Source organism: Apodemus sylvaticus, chromosome 1, assembly GCF_947179515.1.
Source record: "Apodemus sylvaticus chromosome 1, mApoSyl1.1, whole genome shotgun sequence".
Classification (NCBI taxonomy): domain Eukaryota; kingdom Metazoa; phylum Chordata; class Mammalia; order Rodentia; family Muridae; genus Apodemus; species Apodemus sylvaticus.
Genome location: NC_067472.1, coordinates 140,331,707 through 140,350,012, shown reverse-complemented (window position 1 = coordinate 140,350,012; position 18,306 = coordinate 140,331,707). Strand labels below are relative to the sequence as shown.

The 18,306-nt window shown below is 45.1% G+C and overlaps 1 protein-coding gene across 3 annotated transcripts in view; it reads left to right on the top strand.

The window, feature by feature from the left end:
- LOC127667660 (protein FAM169B-like) overlaps positions 1–18,306 on the top strand; it is a 78,912-nt gene that overhangs the window by 37,365 nt on the left and 23,241 nt on the right. For 2 of the 3 annotated variants that reach the window (XM_052160841.1, XM_052160823.1), the window contains exons 4-5: positions 5,342–5,427; positions 8,983–9,160. In XM_052160841.1, the coding sequence (XP_052016801.1) occupies positions 5,342–5,427; positions 8,983–9,160 (264 nt within the window). The remainder of the gene's footprint in view (positions 1–5,341; positions 5,428–8,982; positions 9,161–18,306) is intronic. The other variant, XM_052160831.1, reaches the window with a different exon arrangement.

The window sequence follows — 18,306 nt, the reverse complement described above, 5'->3', positions numbered from 1 at the left end:
GTGATGTTTGGAATTCCAGGAACTTTTCAGAAGGCACATACATGTGAGGGCCCTGAGCGGTGGGGTCATTGAGTGGTTGTTGGTCATTTCAGGAGGTTGGTTGTGGTTTGCTAGTAGCTATGGTTGAAGAAGAAACAAAAGGAAAGAAATTAGAATCAAGGATTTTCCTAATGGAAAATCTCTCTTCTCTCTCGGTGGGAGAGAAGAACCCACAAAGTAGCAAAGACCAGCTACAGGGGTTGTCTCTGACTCTTTTGCCTGTCCTTGGGACTCTTTTCCTCTTACTGGGTTGCCTTGTCCATCCTTGATATAGCAGTTTGTGTCTAGTCTTATTAGGTCATATTTGGTGGATATCCCTGGGAGCCCTGTTCTCTTGTCTGAAGGGAGATGGAGGAGGAGTGGATTTGGTGCAGGAGGGAGTGGGGGAGGGACAGGAAGGAATGGAAAGAAGGGGGTGTGATAAATGAGAGAATAAAAAAAGAAAGAAAACAGTAAAACTCCAAGAAACAAATAATTGAATGATAGACAATTATCAGGGGCTGGGGAAGATGGGGAGATATTGTTCAGAGGGTATAGTTTCAGTTATGCAGAATGGCTAAGTTCTCAAGGTTTAGTTTAAAGGCTTGGTGACCTTACATGAATAAATTGTATTTTATAAGTGAAAGAAAACATCTTGGCATGGTCATATATGTTCATAACCCCAGTGATGGTGGTGGGGACACAAGGCACATCCCTGAGGCTTCTGGCCAACAAGCCTAATCCAGTCAGTGAACTCCAAGTTCAGTAACAGACCCCGCCTTAAGAAATAAGGTGGGTGTCACCTGCTGTCCACCGCAAGCCCCTCCTTACACACGCACACACGCACACACACGCACGCACACGCACGCACACACGCACACGCACGCACACACGCACACGCACGCACACACACGCACATGCACGCACGCACGCACGCACACACATGTATGCACGTACGCTGATCATCTGCATGTGCCTGTGCACACACAGTCCTGTGGGGAGGCTCTGGGCAGACAAGGTGTGTGTCCTAATCAGGAGTACCACCATCAGCACGATGCTCTCTGACAGAGGAAAGGGTTGGTGACAGAAAAATGTGTAAGGAGTGTCTTATCATCCTTGGAGAGGATGGATAGGGTGGCAGATAACCAGCCGTGAAAGACAGACAGACAGACAGACAGACAGACAGGCATTTTTATGCGAACCCGGAGAGCAACTTTTCCAAGCAGAGATGACCTGTGACAAAGCCTTTTTATTGTCTCATGGACAGCAGAAGCCAACAGAGACTTTTCATGCTGCTTTGCAGTGTTTTAAGGCAGAGGGAGGGCATTTCTGCAAAGCACAGGAGAACGTCTACACTTTGGGGAGTGCAGTTTGGTGAAGCATACTCTCCCGTGGTACTACCTGTGGTGGACCCAGGGCAGAGGATGCTGTGTTGAGCTATGGATGGGTCATAAGGCTAGTGATGGAGGAGCTGGTCTTTGAGGCCTGGCTGGCTTTGAAGTCTGGACCATCCTCCCTACGCCAGGTCCCCGGATGAGTCTGGAATCCCTTCCAGCTGCCCTGGCCACTGCTTCGACTGAAACCTTTCAGATGCTGGGAACTGAGCGAGTGACTCGGGCTCCACTGAACTGCTGTTTACAACTATCTCTTCGTTATTTCTTCACCCGGTGGCTTGAGTTGTCTTGAATGTGGCCGTGCGTTTGCAGGCAGGGCTCCGTGTCTCTGCCGTATTTTGACAGCCTGTCTCCTCTGCCAGCTGAAGTCTCACCCAGTGATTCAGACTTTGTGGAGTTCTCTGAGGACACTTTCTCTTTCCCCCTCTGCAGAGCTGTTTTTCCCTCTGGGTCGGCATGGCAGTCAATTTCAGCACCTCCCCGCCTTGGTCAGGGCAGCTATCTGGGCTCTGTCTTCCTCTGCAAGCTGCCAACCTCTGCAGTCAGGATGGAGGTAAATTCATCAGTCCCTGGGGCCAAGGCTCTGTGGACGGTTGGAACCTCAGCCAAGGAGAGCTGAATTTTCTTGATCCCCTCTTGCCCGGGATGAATCTGGGCCACTGGGAATTCACTTAGGGACTTTACTGTCTTAACTTGTTTGAGACACCTTGGTTTGCCATAGAATAAAATCCATCAGCAACATCTTCCTTGTGCTCCGTGTCACCTGTCACTTGGAAAGAGAAAGAGAAAAATTAAATTGCTGCTAATGCCTTGGCCAGGCCTTTCACAATGACCTGGCCTGCTGGCTCCACTTAGCTCTGGACGGGAGGTGGGGGTGGATGGCTAGGGTGGGGAGTGAGATTTTGTTCTGCTAGGCAGCTTTTGTTTTTTGAAACACAGGTGGTTTTGTTTGCATTTTGTTCCCCTTAGCAATGCCCAGATCCAGGGTCTCCTCAGTGAAAGGCCCAAAGCACCTGTCAGTTCCCCTGGTGCCGTCAGTCACGTGCCCTTGCTGTGCTGTGCCAGCCTTGGCACGGGCCCTGCTGCCTGCATTTCCAGACACTCCGCTGATCGAAAGCTGCCGCATCCTCCAGGCTGGTTCTGGTTTGTTGATGGATTTATTTTAGTCGGCTAAATTTGACTCAACTCCACCCTTGTTGTATATCCCCTGAAGATGAGTTTTGAAAACCATCACGAGGCCATTTGAATCTATTCTGTAATCTCCAACACGACTGATGAAGGCTTCTGCTGTGGGCCGTGAGACCCGGAAGGTGCTGTGTTAACATGTTTGTTTGAACCGGTGTCAGAGAATCGAACATTTGTACTACAGGGGCACAGTCTGTTCGTAAGCTGAACAGCTTTGCCGGTTCACCTTGTCCAGCTGGGAAATAATCCCCGTGGCTGTGGAGAGCCCCTGCAAGTTCTGGTAGCTCCCATTTTGGAAAGTAATCACACTGACTAAGTGAAGGGGAGCCTCAGGCAGGAATTTTAGAACACTGTCAATGAAGCTAATAGGCTGGGAGAAGGGAGACCTTTGGAGGGGCGGGGCAGTTCTAAGACATTCTTGACTGCCTGACTTGTGCCTAGGTAGCCAGGTCCTCACAGCTCTCCACTTAAATAGCAAAACAGGGCAGGGGGAGGGGAGGTGGATGATCCTGGATGGTTCTCAGTGTTTACAGTCGCAAACCTAAATGTTCAATGACTGGCTTTTTGTTTCTGTTGTTCCCCAAATCTTCATTTAGAAAGGGTGGAAAGAGGAGATGCCTTCAAAAATTTAAATGTAATCTTTACTAAATTTATGAAATACATAGAAGTTTTAAAAAATTAAATTTAAAAATTGAAATCGTGTGGCTTCCCAAACCCTTGGCATCAGGTACTTGGCTTCAGAAGTAGTTTTAAAAAAAACCTATTAAGAAAAAGGCATTAAAAACAAAACAAAACAGGAAGCAAGCAAAGGAACTTTTGTATGCGAGATGATGAGAACTAAGAGGCAGAAGCCAGGGTGGGATTCACCTTTCGAGGCCTGACCACTAAGTAGGGATGGACTGGTGCGATCGGAGTGGGCCCGAGTGAGGGGCTACCTTGGTCATCTGAGGCAAGTGGTTGAATAAATGGGAGGGCTGCAGAACAGCGTGGAGTAATTCAGTCATCGATTGGCAGGCGGGGAGTACATACAGCCTGCCGACCTTATCTGGGTATTTCAAACCCAGTCTACCTAGTGCAGGTTTCTAGACACCTGGGGTGATATGCTTGGACAACCCGAGTTGAGGCATCTGGGGCAGGGCGAGTGTGTGTCCACCTCCAGACCTTGTTCTGAGGATGCTGTGCAAATCACCAGGTGGTGACACACTTGGTGACAGTGAGGTGGGAGGAAGGAAAGAGAGCTGCCTTTCCCAAAGGTAGACCCCCTCCCCACATGGTCCACCCATCTGAAGAGCATCCTGCATCTCTGGCCTTTTACTGGATTTATGGTCCCAGGTCTAGAGCCGGACCCTCCCTCTGTCCCTTCCAGCCAGTTGTCTTCACGCCACCTCCCTCTCAGCACCGCAGAGTCCTCAAAACGATGCTGATAACAACTTCAGTACTGGGCTGGAGGAAATGCCCACGAAAGCAGGTAGGGCTGAGTCGGGTGCCAGGGTTTCACTCAGCACACAGGAAGTCGTTCTCTTCACTCAGGGCCCATAGGTCACATTCCATCTTACGATGCCTGGGGAGTTAGGAGCTGTGCAAGTGACTTTTTTTAAAAAAAAATACATTGCTTAGAAAATTATGTGTATGAGTATTTCCCCTGCATGTGTGTCTGGTACCACATGTGTGCCTTGTGCCTGCAGAGGTATCAGAGCCTCCAGAACTGGGTTTGTAGATGCTGCAAGCTGTGTGTAGGTGCTGTAAATTCTGAGCCCAGGTACTCTGCCACAGCAATGGCTTTGCTCTTAACTACCAAGTCTTTTCTCCCACCCCAAATGATTGGACTTTAATATTTGTCTCTTCATTTTATTTCTTTTTATTTTTTATTTTTTTTATTATTTTGATGTGCATTGATTGGTGTTTTTTCTTCATGTATGTCTCTGGGAGGGTCAGAACCCCTGGAACTGGCGGAACAGACAGTTGGGAGATGCCATGTGGGTACTGGGAATTAAACACAGGTCTTCTGGAAGAGCAGCCCATGCTTTTAACTGCTGTGCCATCTCACCAACCCTTAATATATGTTTCTAATAAGAAAAAATAATAAAAAAAAGGAAGAGTCTCGTGTAGCCCAGGTTGGCTTTGAACTTGCTATATTGCTGAGGGTGATTTTGCATTTCTGCCTCTCCTGCCTCTACTCATCTTTGCCCCTACCCCCACTTCTTCCATCCTTGCCCCCGAATGCTGGAACTGCATCATGTACACCACTGAAGTCAACATACCCAGTTTATGTGGTGGTGGGGATTGAACACAGGGCTTTATGCACGGTAGACAAGCATCCTACCAACTGCAACTTATCCCTAAACTTCAAAAACTATGTACTTCTTAACCCATTGACTGCTTCAGTATTGATTTGTATTTTGTTTCGTTCAGTGTCAATGGGATATTTCTTTTTCTGAACCACGACAGCTACCTGTAAAATACCTGTCTTGTTCCTATCAAGTGATTCTACTAATTTGTGTTTTTATAGGACTTTATAAACCTTACTCCAGGCTGGGAGATTATCTCAGTGGTAAAGCGCTTGTATAGCATGATCAGGGCCCTGGGTTCTATACATAACATCAAAACGCAACCCAAATGATTAAAAATGTCACCCAGTTTCTCCCACAAAGCACACGACTTGTTGGCCCATGTTTTTGAAAATACCACCTCACTGCCAGTGAGTTTGTGTGTGGCTCATGCCTTTCTCTTGGTTTTCCCTTCAGTTGTGGCTGTTTACTTAAAGGAATCCTGGTGGTCCATCGAAGACGTCCTAAGAACTTCTGATCCCACACGGGAAGGGCTCGTGAAGGTGAGGGGATGTAATTTTGAATGGACATTTGCAAAACAGGTTTTCAAGATCTCTTTACTTGGGCCCATGTTAATAAATTAAAGCTGAATATGGAGCCTGTTTATCAGGAAGTTGAATGAACAGTTTTTCGAGACAGGTTTTCTTTATTTTGATCTTTGTCTTAAATGTATTTTTTTAAATGTGTGTTGGTATTTTACGTGCTTGTATATTTGTGTGAGGGTGTTGGATCCCTGGAACTGGAGTTACAGACCCTAAGACATATGCCCTCCTTGGAAGAATGACTGTTGATACTTCCTGAACCCATTCTCTTAGACTGGGATATTTGAATTTTTGTTGTTGAATCGTGTCTCCCACACATTCTCGGTGCGAGTGATTTGTCACCTATTTGTGATTGAGAAACTTGCACGCCTCTTTTCCCACTCTGTAAGCTGCCTATTTAAAAAGATTACACCTGGATTCAGTTGACTCCATAAATGTTATTACAGAAATCTGCAAGGTTTTCTTCCAGAAAACTAATCCTGCCTTGAGACTCAGCAAAGGAACAGGATGTGTGGTGCCCCAGTCCCTTTGTCCTAGATGGACACAGCGGCCATTTGGCGACTGCTGGTGCTGAGCAGACTCTGGTAGAGTGTTCTAGAATGAGAGTGGTTGCTTTTCTTACTTCCTATCTTGTCCAAGTTTAGATTAGGAGCCCACCCCCAAGTTTCTGAGCGTGCGCTGTACTGATGTGTATGTCTGAACAGAAAGAACTTAACGACATGCGCTGTAACATTCTATGCTCTCACCCCACCCCGTACATGAGAATATTTCCTTCTGTTGTCTTTGCTTTGTTTTTCAATAGGTTTTGTTTCTTGGCCACTTATTTTTCACAAATTCCTAGAAAAAGCATCTTTAACGCTCTCTTTGTTAATGTAATTAGTGGTCCCAGTGAGCTTAGAAATGGGTCTTAGTTTTATGTTTTCGGAAATGCTTCTAAGTCAAAATCACATGTCACGCATTTTTTTTTCTTCCTGTAATGGAATTGGACAAATTAAGCACACTCCCTTTTCCGCCTTCTTCTCTTGCCAGTGTTTGATTGGATGCTTCCCCTCTGCCACACGGAGTCCGCTCTCTCTACTCTACTTTCCCTCTGGTTTCATAAGTGAAAAAATACTGCCTCCCAGATGATACCCATTAGCTCCGAGACTAGCTAGTTCTTAAAGCTGAACTTCATCTGGCCGCCACTGTCTGAGATCGGTCAGATCCAATCGTGTCTTCCCCTTCTAAGAGCTGGCTCCAGATGAAGGTGGCATATCTTCACATTCCGCACCAACGAGGAAGTTTGTGGACCCAAGACACTTGTTAGGGCATTGCAAGCTGCCTTGTTATTAATCATTTTGAAAGCAGACAAGCGTGCCAAGCCGTGACCCAAGTATGCTGGGTCAACGGATAAAAGTGCTTGCCGTGGGGGCCTGATGACCTAAGTTCCATTTCCCCCAAAATCCATGTTAAGGTGGAAGGAGAGACCTAACTCCACAAAGTTGTCCTGTGACCTCCACATGTGTACCATGTGTCTACACATGTACATCTTGTGCTAATGGGTGTGCCTGGTGCAGGTATGTGTGTGTGTGTAAGACAGAGAAAAAGAGAGAGCAGACATAGACATACAATGATGATAACAGACCATGTTTTAGAGCTCACTCAATGCCTCTCATCCCCTGAACTGAATCTCAGAGAAGGCTGAATGACTGAGATCTCCCAGGAAATGAAGCTGAGATCCCACAGTTAGAGACGATGGTGGTGATGTTGAGGAGGATGATAATTTTAGGGTCTGAGATTAAACATAAACCTAGGGTAGGTGGCTTGTTTGGTAAAGTGCTTGTCATGCAGGCCCAAGGACCTGGGTTCAACACCTGGAACCCACATAAAAAGTGGGACATGGTGGCACATGTGATCCTAGAGCTGGAGAGTCAGGGACACAAGGACCCTGGGCTCACAGGTCAGCCAGCCTTGGGTGAGTTCCTGTTTCAGTGAGAGACTCTGTCTCAAAAATTAGAGTGGTCAGCACCTGATGAGTGATATCTAATGTTGACTTCTGGCACGCGCGCACACACACACACATACACACTCTCACACACATACACTCTTACACACATACACATTCACATACACTCATACACATACATACAAACTTGCATACACACACACACTTTTTTTTCTCTCACATTCGCACATGCAGACCCCCCCCAACCAACATATAAACGTACTCCCTATGAAAACAGGAACATACAACGTGAATAAGTAAAGCTGACTGTAAAACTATGCACTGATGCTCGCAGCGGATGATGGTCCCTTTCCCAAAGCTCAGGTCTGGTGGGTGAGGAAGCCGGAGGGACTTAACTGCTGTCGGGTTCGAGTAGGTGTGGTTTGGGATGGAGGAACCCTGGCCTGTTAACCCCAGCCTGCATCTTGAGATAGGCCTAGTCCAGCTGTCTCGGGTTGTCTTTGGAAGGAGACAGTAGAATTGGCCCATGTTCTCACTTAACCTTTTTGAGCTTATGTTTCTGCACCTGTAAGCCAGCAGATGTGAGTCAGGTGGCAACATGTGGGTGGAAGTCACAGCTTGGGAGTTGTGAATCTGGAGGTAATGTGGATCCACATGGTGCGTTTGGGTACGCACCCCCCCCCCACTCCCACACACTCACCACATTTGCTGTCACATAGCCTAGTTGTGGGAAGAAAGCTCAGCACCTTGATACATTCCTCGTGTCAATGGCAGACTGCTTTCGTCCTCCACGCCTCATATTCTCAGTTACTTGTGCTGCCTCGAGGGCTGTTTGTAGGATTAATAGGTTTGTAGGATTAATAGGTCATGGTCTAGCTGCGTAGCCAGACATGGCCACATGGCCATGTTCCTGTGAATCCAGAAGAGAAGCCGATTTCAGCTACATATTTGTCCTTTCTGGGCCATGCCCTCAGAAGCTCATAGTCAGGAACGTGCCATCATTTTGGCTTGCGTAAGAGAAAGCTTCTAACTAGGTGGGCCCAACTTTGACCACAGAGAGGTTTCCTTTCTTGGATGTCTCTGCTAAGGGCGGGCAGCAGGGTTCTATCATATAGCTTAGTTCAGGGTAGGCCTTAAGTCCTCGTAATGCTCTGGGGTTGTGACTCCAGGTGTGCTTGAAATCTGTCACAAGTTTTGAAATCCGTGGCTTTTGCTGTGGCAATAATTCCACTCCCTCACCTCCTGCCACTCACGGGCAGGGCAAGGATGTCACTGTGTTAAAATGGCAGATTGGGTTATTTCAGGACACAGAGCATCCCATGGAATGGCTGACCTGGCTGCCCTGGAGGAAAGAAACTTCCTATTCTGTCACCCTCGGCAGACCCCCTCTGTCATGCTCTGTGGACTTACAGACTTCCCCTGTGAACCTGAGTCTTTCTTGACACTGTGACTCCTTATTGTATTGAGACTTCATCTTCATCCAAAGCAGCCTGTCCCATCTGGCCCTGCTGCGAGCCACCTGGTGTGGTCTCACTTACTGGGGGCCCCCCCTCTTTCTTTTTCCTTTTAAGGTTCAGTCCTTTGGGGAAAGGATTGTTCTTTTTGTTCTTAACACCATCGTTTTTGGAAGACTGGAGAGAAGGCTGGACAGCGATGACATGTTTTTCTTACCTCACCCTGCGCAGGAGCAAGTTAAGATTCTGTGGAGAGATGGCGCCGCAGTTGGATTTTACTCAATCAAAATGAAAGGTGAGACACACATGGCCTATGAGGTGGAGGGTGGGGTGGCCGTCCCGGATGTCTGCCGTCTCTGCAGACCCCCCTCGGCACTGGCACTCTGTGGACTCTCCTGACTCAGAAAGGCCACCTAATTAAACTTTTGTGTAAATCAACCCAAGGCGTTGGATTTCATTTTCGCATCTCTGTAAGTCTTATCCTGGGTTCCCAGGAGGGGCAGGGTGGCCCTGTACTGGCTGGTTTTGTGTGTCAACTTGACACAGGCTGGAGTTATCACAGAGAAAGGAGCTTCAGTTAGGGAAGTGCCTCCATGAGATCCAGTTGTGGCGCATTTTCTCAATTAGTGATCAAGTGGGGAGGGCCCTTTGTGGGTGGTTCCACCTTTGGGCTGGTGCTCTTAGGTTCTATAAGAGAGCAGGCTGAGCAAGCCAGGGGAAGCAAGCCAGTAAGAAACATCCCTCCATGGCCTCTGCATCAGCTCCTGCTTCCTGACCTGCTTGAGTTCCAGTCCTGATTTCCTTTAGTGATGAACTGCAACGTGGAAGTGTAAGCTCAATAAACCCTTTCCTCCCCAACTTGCTTCTTGGTCATGATGTTTGTGCAGGAATAGAAACCCTGACTAAGACAGGCCCCATGACAGTGAACAATGGACTTGACTGAAGGCTTAATGCTTTTTTTTTTCTTACTGTTAACAATTAGCTGTCATGATAAATACTATTACTGATAGCTGGTATGTGTCCAGGAAACACCGTGGATGCCAAGACTTTCAGACATTACCTCAGAAGACAAGACAGGAAATTGGCCACAAACACAAGGTTAGACTAGATAATAGTGACTTCCTTCTAGGGCCTGTGGCAAGCATTAGGCGTTCAACAACCATTGGGCTGCAGGTGTCTGTCTGTCTGTCTGTTCAGATAACTGCCTTCTTTAATAGTCTTTTTTTTTTTTTTTAAGGCTATCAACATATGGCCTAGCTGGTTCCAGTATTGTCAGCACTTACTTCTTATAAAGTTACTCATTTTAAAAATTGTTTAAAAAAGTTACCAGGGTTTATCTGGCAGTGGGAGGAGGATTGACTGAGGCAAGCGGGCCAGAGGAAAACTTGTGCAGGTCTGGTCTCTCCTCCCACCATGTAAATTCTGTGGATCACGCTCATGTCAGCGCGCTTGGTTGGAAACACTCTGAGCAAGCTCACTGGCAAGAAAAGTATCAATTTTAGCAACAATTACATTTCCCAGAAAATCCCCAATGGATGTGCTATTTTTGGAGGTAAGTGTTCTTGGTGGATGAAAAAGCTGATTTTTGTTTTGAACCATGTTCATATTGTGTGTGTGTGTTCTACTTGTCCAGGATGGAATAAAGTCCCGTCTTCCCTTCTTCCCTTTCTACCTCCCGCTCTGCCTTCTATAATATGATTGGAGCCTCATGCTTTGTTAAGTGTCTGCTGAGGTCAGTTCTAGGTGCTCTGCCCCATGGCTGACTCAGTGGCTCCCCTTGGACGGACACTGGCCCTGTGAACTCAGTGTGTCTTTATACCTTCTTGGGTTGTCATTTTTGTGGCTTATTAGTTTCAGATAGACTGGGCCCAGGGAATAATTAAGATTAAGGGGAACCATTTACAATTCATTTTTTAAAGCATATTTTTATTCTCCTTTTTTTTTTAAAAAACTTATTGGCTGAGCTTAACTCTGTAAGCGAATCATGTGCAGTCTGAATGCGTAACCTTGTTGACCTAGGCCTGGGTCTCCTGGCAGAGACAGGTCATAACTGGCAGGTCTTAGGGTCTTGCTAGCTTTTATATGTTTGTTTACTTTTTTTTTTTTTTAGTTTTTAAGATTTATGGCTGGACCATAAATCCATAACTCCAGTTTGAGATCAAATGCCCTCTTCTGACTTCCATGGTACCAGGCATGTGTAGTATACTTACATGTATGTAGGTAAGCACTCATAAAATAATTTTTTTTCCTGAGACAAGGTTCCTCTGTGTAATAGTCCTGGATGCCCTGGAAGTCACTCCGAAGAGCGGGCTCACCTTGAACTCACAGAGATCTGCCTGCCTTTGTCTTCTTAGGTCTCTGATTAGACCCTGCCTGCCTGCTCTATGTCTTAACTGCTTCTTATCACTCCTCCCACTTCCTTTTCTACTTCTCTGGATGGCTTGAAAATTATTGTTGTTAGGCCTTCACTTAAGGTTTGGTAGAACTTGGCAGCGAAATCATCTGGTTCTGAGCGTTTCTTTACAGGTAGACTTTTTACTGCTGCTTCAATACCATTGCTTGTTAATGTATTTGTTTAAATTGTTTATATCCTTTTGATTTGGGGAGGTCATATGTGTCTAGGAATTTATTCTTTTATTTTTCTCTAGATTTTCTGGTTTTCAAAGTTTTCCCTAATGTTTCTCTAGTTTTGTTGAGACCTGTAGTAACTTTCCTTTTCAGCTCTACTTTTTATTTAGCTGTGTGCTCTCTGTCTCTCTGCCTCCACCCCCTCCCTACTCTTGGTTCATTTAGCCACAGGTTTGTCAATCTCGTTTATTTTTATTATTATTTTTAAATAATCAACTTGTGTGGCTGATGTTCTCTTAGACACAATTTCATTGCTTTCTGCCTGTATATTTATTGCTGACTATTCTTTGGGTTTAGATTATTCTTGTTTTTCTACATTGAGGTGCATCATCAGGCTATTTATTGAAATCTTTCTCGTTATTTATTATAAGCACTCATTGCTCTAAAGTTTCTTTCTTTCTTTCTTCCTTCCTTCCTTCCTTCCTTCCTTTCTTTCTTTCTTTCTTTCTTTCTTTCTTTCTTTCTTTCTCTCTCTCTTTCTTCTTTCTTCTTTCTTTCTTTCTCTCTTTCTTTCTTTCTTTCTTTCTTTCTCTCTCTCTCTCTCTTTCTTTCTTTCTTTCTTTCTTTCTTTCTTTCTTTCTTTCTTTCTTTTCTTTCTTTCTCTCTCTCTTTCTTTCTTTCTTTTCTTTCTTTTTTTCTTTTCTTTTCTTTTCTTTCTTTCTTTCTTTCTTTCTTTCTTTCTTTCTTTCTTTCTTTCTTTCTTTCTTTCTTTCTTTCTTTCTTTCTTCTTTCTTTCTTTCTTTCTTTCTTTCTTTCTTTCTTGCCTTAGCTGTATCCCAAAGGTTCTGGTAAACTGTGACAATGGGAATTTTAAAATTTCCTCTCTGACTTCTTCAGTGACCAACTGGTCATTCAAGGACATAGTGTTTGTCTCCATGTTTTTGTAGAGTTTTTATTTTTTCTGACTATTGATTTCTATTTTCTTGTGCAATGTTCTGGTAAGATACAAGACATCATTTAGATCCTTTTGTACTTGGTAAGGTTTGAATTGTAGCCGGAATGTCTTTTTAAAAGAAAAAAAAGTTTCATGGGAGTATGGGCTAAGACAAATGCGTACGGTGCATCTTTCAGATGGAGTCTTCTGTAGCTATCAAGTGACTTTATTTCTGTAAAAATAAAGTCTGAAGTTTAACTCTTTTTTTGTTTGTTTGTTTTTTTGGATTTTTTTTTTTTTGAGACAGGGTTTCTCTGTATAGCCCTGGCTGTCCTGGAACTCACTCTGTAGACCAGGCTGGCCTTGAACTCAGAAATCCACCTGCTTCTGCCTCCCAGAGTGCTGGGATTACAGGCTGAAGTTTAACTCTCAAGATTCCTTTGACCTTCAGTTAGATGCCCTCTTCTGAAGAGGAGCATAGGGTGTTGAAATCACCCACTGTTACTGATAGTGTCAGGGACCTGTTTGATCTGTAGGTCTACTAGCATTTGCATGTTGGAACTGGGGGCTCTAATGTTTAGTGTGTATATTTGCAATTATTAAAACCTCTTGATGAGTTGTGCCCTTTATTAGCATGTATGGAGTCCTCTTTATCTCCTCTGACTAACTTTGGCTTGAAATCTATTCATATTTTTTGGAGACATGGTCTCATATGTCCAGGATGCCTTTGAACTGATGTCCTTTGTAGCTGAGGGTGACCCTGAACTTCTTGTCTTCCCATCTCCCTAACACACTGTCAGGCCTGAGTAGGACAGTACTGGCAAGTGAACCTTGTGCGTGTTGGGTGAGCATTATGCTGCCTTAGCTAAACCATCATCCTGAAAGTCTAGTTTTATCAGATACCAGAACAGCTATGCCAGCTTGTTTTCAGTTTCTGCTCACTTGATAGATTGTTTTCCATTCTTTGACTCTGTCTACGGATATTTTTACCAGTGAGTTGTGTTTCTCGGAGACACCAGATGGTTGGATTTTGTTTTATTTTTTTTAATCCACTCAGCCAATCTGTGTCTCTTTCTTGTTGACTTGGGGTCATTTACATTTAAAGTTATTAATAGTGGTGTTTAGATGACTGTTTTGCCTCTCTTCTCTGTTAGTCTCAGGAGTTTACCAGTTTGCTGGGTTGGCTGTGGTAGATTCCTTCCCAACTCTTCTTTGTTTGACTCTCCCTCTCATGAAGTTTATTCCTTCCTCTGTCCTTGCGATGGTGAGGTTCTTTTTCTTCTAGAGTGCTGTCCTAGAATCTTGAGTCAGGTCTTCAGGATTGGCGGCAGGAGGTGCTCCACCTCACCAGCCACCTCGCCATGTTGGTCCACCTCACCAGCCTCATGAGTTTTGCTTATTGATGTTTGAAGAAGGCATCCATCTGCGTTGTCCTTCAGCCTTGGTGATCCTGCTTCTACTCACTCAAGTCTGTTGGCGATGCTTCTCACTGTGGGTTCTTTTCCATAATATTTTTATTGATTTTTTTGGAAATTTCTCATCATGCACCCTGATCACACTCACTTTCTAGTCTTGTCAGATCCTCCCCCACCCATGTGGCCTCCCCAACAAAAAGAAGAAGAGGAGGATGAGGAGGAAGAGGAGGAGGAGGAGGAGGAGAAGGAGAAGGAGAAAGAGGAGGAGAGGGAAGAAGAGGAGGAGGAGGAGGAGGAGGAGGAGGAGGAGGAGGAGGAGAAGGAGGAGAAGGAGGAGAAGGAGAAGGAGAAGAAGAAGGAGAAGAAGAAGACCCCAAGTCTACTTTGTGTTGCCTCTGTCCTCACTGTGCATGGTCAAACTCCCAGTGGCCAGCTCCTTAAAGGAAACTGAGTCTTTCCCCACCTGTACCCTACCATAAGCCCTTGATTGTGGAGAGCTACACTTCAGCATCCTTATCACAATTTTTAAGAGTTCTCTTTGATAGTTTCCTGTCTGCTTTTCATGTTGGGGGTTGGGTAGTGGTGTTAGTGGTTGTCCCTAAAGCCTTCTATGTCCCTTTCTCAACTGTGAGTCTACAGCCATTGATACCACTGCAAAAGTAGGTAGCTTCTGTGCCCTTTACCATCAGTGGGAACACCGATTGTGGTTTCTGGCAACGGCACATGTCACGACCTCAGCATGGTCTCCGGTGGCAGTAGAGACCACAGATATCAGCACAGATATCAGATGGCCTTCTATTGTAGCATAGGCCACAGACACCATGATAACCTTCAGCGATGGCACAGGCCAAGGACAGCAACATGACCTCTGGGGCAATAGAAGTCAAAGACACCAACATGGTCCCTAGTAGCAGCCTGGTCCACGGATATCAACCTGACCTCAGGTGGCAGCATGGCACACGAAGATCAACTTGGCTTCAGGTGGCAGCAAAGATGACAGACGTCCCCATGGCCTTCAGTGGTAACATGGACATGAACATGGCCCCAGCTGCAGCGGGATCATAGACTAAGCATGGCCCTAGGTGGCAGCATGGACCTTGAATATACATGGCCTGAGGTGGCTGCACAGGCCACCCACGTCAACATGGCTTTGCCTTGGAGCTCTGTGTCACTTCACTGTGTAAGCACCTCTCCCATCCTCCATCTTTCCCACCTCTCTATTGCATATTCGTTTGTTGTAGTGGCATTGGAAACTGCAATGTCACACACTGTGTGTATGTGTGTGTATGTATATTTATATTTATATCACAAACAGCTTAATAGGCAAATAGTCATTGCAACAAGTTATTGGTCTAGTTCAGGCTTTCTGGCTTCTGATGCACCATAAATACTGGACTTGTCTCTGATATCTGCTGTTGCCCAGAGCCAAGTGACCTTGCTGCAAGGCAGAGTGTCGCGGGGTGGGTTGCTGTGTGAGCTCCAGGCTGCTGCAGACCTCCTTAACTCCCCAAGGCTCAGGGTTCTACCATCGTGTGTGTAGCCTGCAGGCAGCACTGTTACCCCCCTCCCCATACTTCCTTCTTCTGTCTCCCAGCAGAGCAAGCAATATGGGCTGCAGCCCCAGCAGGACCTAGGAGCAGCCCCATTCATCGACGACACCTGGTTCTGCAGGCCTAGCTCTTTCATATGCTCCAGCAGCTTGTAGATGGAATAGATGTCGGAGTGGACTCAAACCTATTGACTGTCACCGTTCCCTCTTCCTTCTTTCTGCTGGCTCTGATTTCCATCTGGTGCCATTTTCCTTCAGGCTAAACTACGTTCTGCCAACAACATGTTCTCTGAATTTGTTCATTAAAGTATGAGAGAGAGAGAGAGAGAGAGAGAGACAGACAGACAGACAGACAGACAGACAGACAGACAGACTTGGCATGGGATTTTGAAACCTTAAAGCCCATCTCCAATGACATACCCTCCTCCAAGAGGCCACACCTCCTAATTCTTCCCAAAGAGTCCCACTATATGTGTAAGCATTTAAATATATGAGCCTGTGGAGGACATTCTCATTCAGAGCCTCACAGTAGTCAAGGCTGGCCTTGAACTTCTGCTCCCCCTGTCTCTACCTCTAAAGTACTGGGATTATACATGTATATTACCATCCTTGGCTCTGAAATTTTATTTTTCATTTAAACATTTCCTGTCTTATTTAGTTAGGTATTTCTATTGATCTGTATCAGTTCCATCTCTTAAATATACTGTTCAGACCATTGATGAGTTTAGTCATGTTCAGTTTTAGAGTTTCAGGTATTAATAGCAGTTTTATATTTTAGTAGAGATTTTAAATCAATTTATTGGTTGAATATTCTATTAATTTTATAAATTAAACTAATTACCTTAATTGAACATATTTGTGAAGTTGTTAAAAGCCCTCCCCCTGCCACTTTTCTCCTGCTAATGTCTCTTTTAAATCAGTTATGTTGAATAGCTACTTTTTCTAAGTATGGGTCGCACTTTTCAGTTTCTTTGCATGTTTAGTAATTTTTTGGTCGCAAACCAGTCATTGAAAATGTGTTGTGGGTGCTGGAAAGATGTTTCAGTGGTTCAAAACATATACTACGTTTGCAGATGACCTGTATCTTCAGCATCCAATGGCTCGCAGACATCTGAATTCGGTGCCAGGGGAATCAGCCTCCAGGGGTCCCTGCTATATCCTGTGTACATACGTGTCCAATCACAGACCCAGATGCCAATATAAACATAGTCTCTCTTTCTCTCTCTCTTTCTCTCTCTCTCTCTCTCTCTCTCTCACACACACACACACACACACACACATGTTAGACATTAATATTAGAAAATAAGATATATTGTGCGAGTTGTCATTGTGTTTCTTGAAGACCTTTGGGTTTGCTCCAAGAGACATGAACATGCTGAGACTTACACTGGAAGCTGTGTCTCCTCTGTGCTGTGCAGCTGCTGACATCTGTCTGTGTGACTTCCTTTGGCTGCTGCTTTAGCCTGGACTTGTTGAGTTCCTCCCTTTGCCTAGTGGTCAAAGATGAGCTGTGGATGTGGCTATACTGTCATCACTATGATTTCTTGGCTTTTGCTACTTTGGAGTACTGTCCTCTGATTCTTCAAACTGAATCTGCCTCACATCTAGTCAGGAAACTACCAGAAAGCCAGGTACAGTGGCACGAGTCAAGTCATAGCACTTAGGAGGTTGAGGCAGGATTGCTGGAAGTTTGAAGCCAACCCGAGCAATTTGGCAATGCAGTGTCTCAACAAGACAAAACAAAGCAAAATAGCTCCTTAAATGTCCCATTTATCTCTGAGGACCAGGACTCTATCACAAGGACTGTTGGGAGCCAGTGTGACCACTTTCAGATCACAGCATTGCTAATGAATAATACGGGGTTAATCAACTATCAGAAGATAGTTTCAAATTCGGAAAGAGTTGCTGATGCTTCTTCATCTTGGCTGTCGTCTGGGGCTTGTCGTATAATGTTGGCTTTTGCGATGTTGACATTTTATAGTGCTCAGCAGAGTTTCTCCTCATTAGTTTAGGTCCATGTGATCAGAACCTCTTAGTTTAGCTTAGGTCCCCATGAAAGTTAGAATTCTACTGCATGAGCATTAAGAAGCATGCAAATTCACTCCAGAGAGGACCCGGGGCCGGGCTCTAGCTACTGAAGACTGTGCACACCACTCCCAATATGTGACGATTTTGCTTTGAGTTTTTGAACTTACGATGCTGTGATCATATATATTCAGTGGAAACTATAATCTGAATTTTGATCTCCTTCTGGATGTAGTGATGTATGGCTCTTTCCATTACTCTTCCGCCACATTGGGTTGAAGCAACAAGCTGTAGTGCCAGAAGAGCATGTCTGCCTTGGGGCACCAGGTGACTCCCTGCAGGTTTCTGCGTTGTGCTGTTTGGGAGGCCAGGCACCTTGAGTATCTTCTCAGCTGGCTGTCTGCCTATGTATCTTTATCTATCTATCTATCTATCTATCTATCTATCTATCTATCTATCTATCATCTTTCTCTTGCACACACAAGCCTTTAAATATAATTTGAAAGATGAGCAGAAAAAACTCTGGGTTTATAGTATTGCCAGTTTTAATCCTTGTACAGTAAAAATGAAGTAAGCCACGATTTCTAACTCCATCAGCTGCCCCCACTTCACACATCCCTCCAGAGTCAGCCCACCTCTGTCCTTGTCACCCATGTGCTGGCAGCCACTGGTTGCCTTCCCATCCCTGTGGTTCTTGAGTTTCATGGATTCAGTTCAGTTTTCAAACAAGTGAGTGCCTTTGCATAGAATGAATGGACATTTTCTGGTGGACTTCTGTTTTAGTCAGGGATTCTATTCCTTGCTCAGCCTGCTCTCTTATAGAACCCAAGAGCACCAGCCCAAAGGTGGAACCACCCACAAGGGGCCCTCTCCACTTGATCACTAATTGAGAAAATGCCCCACAGCTGGATCTCATGGAGGCACTTCCCCAACTGAAGTTCCTTTCTCTG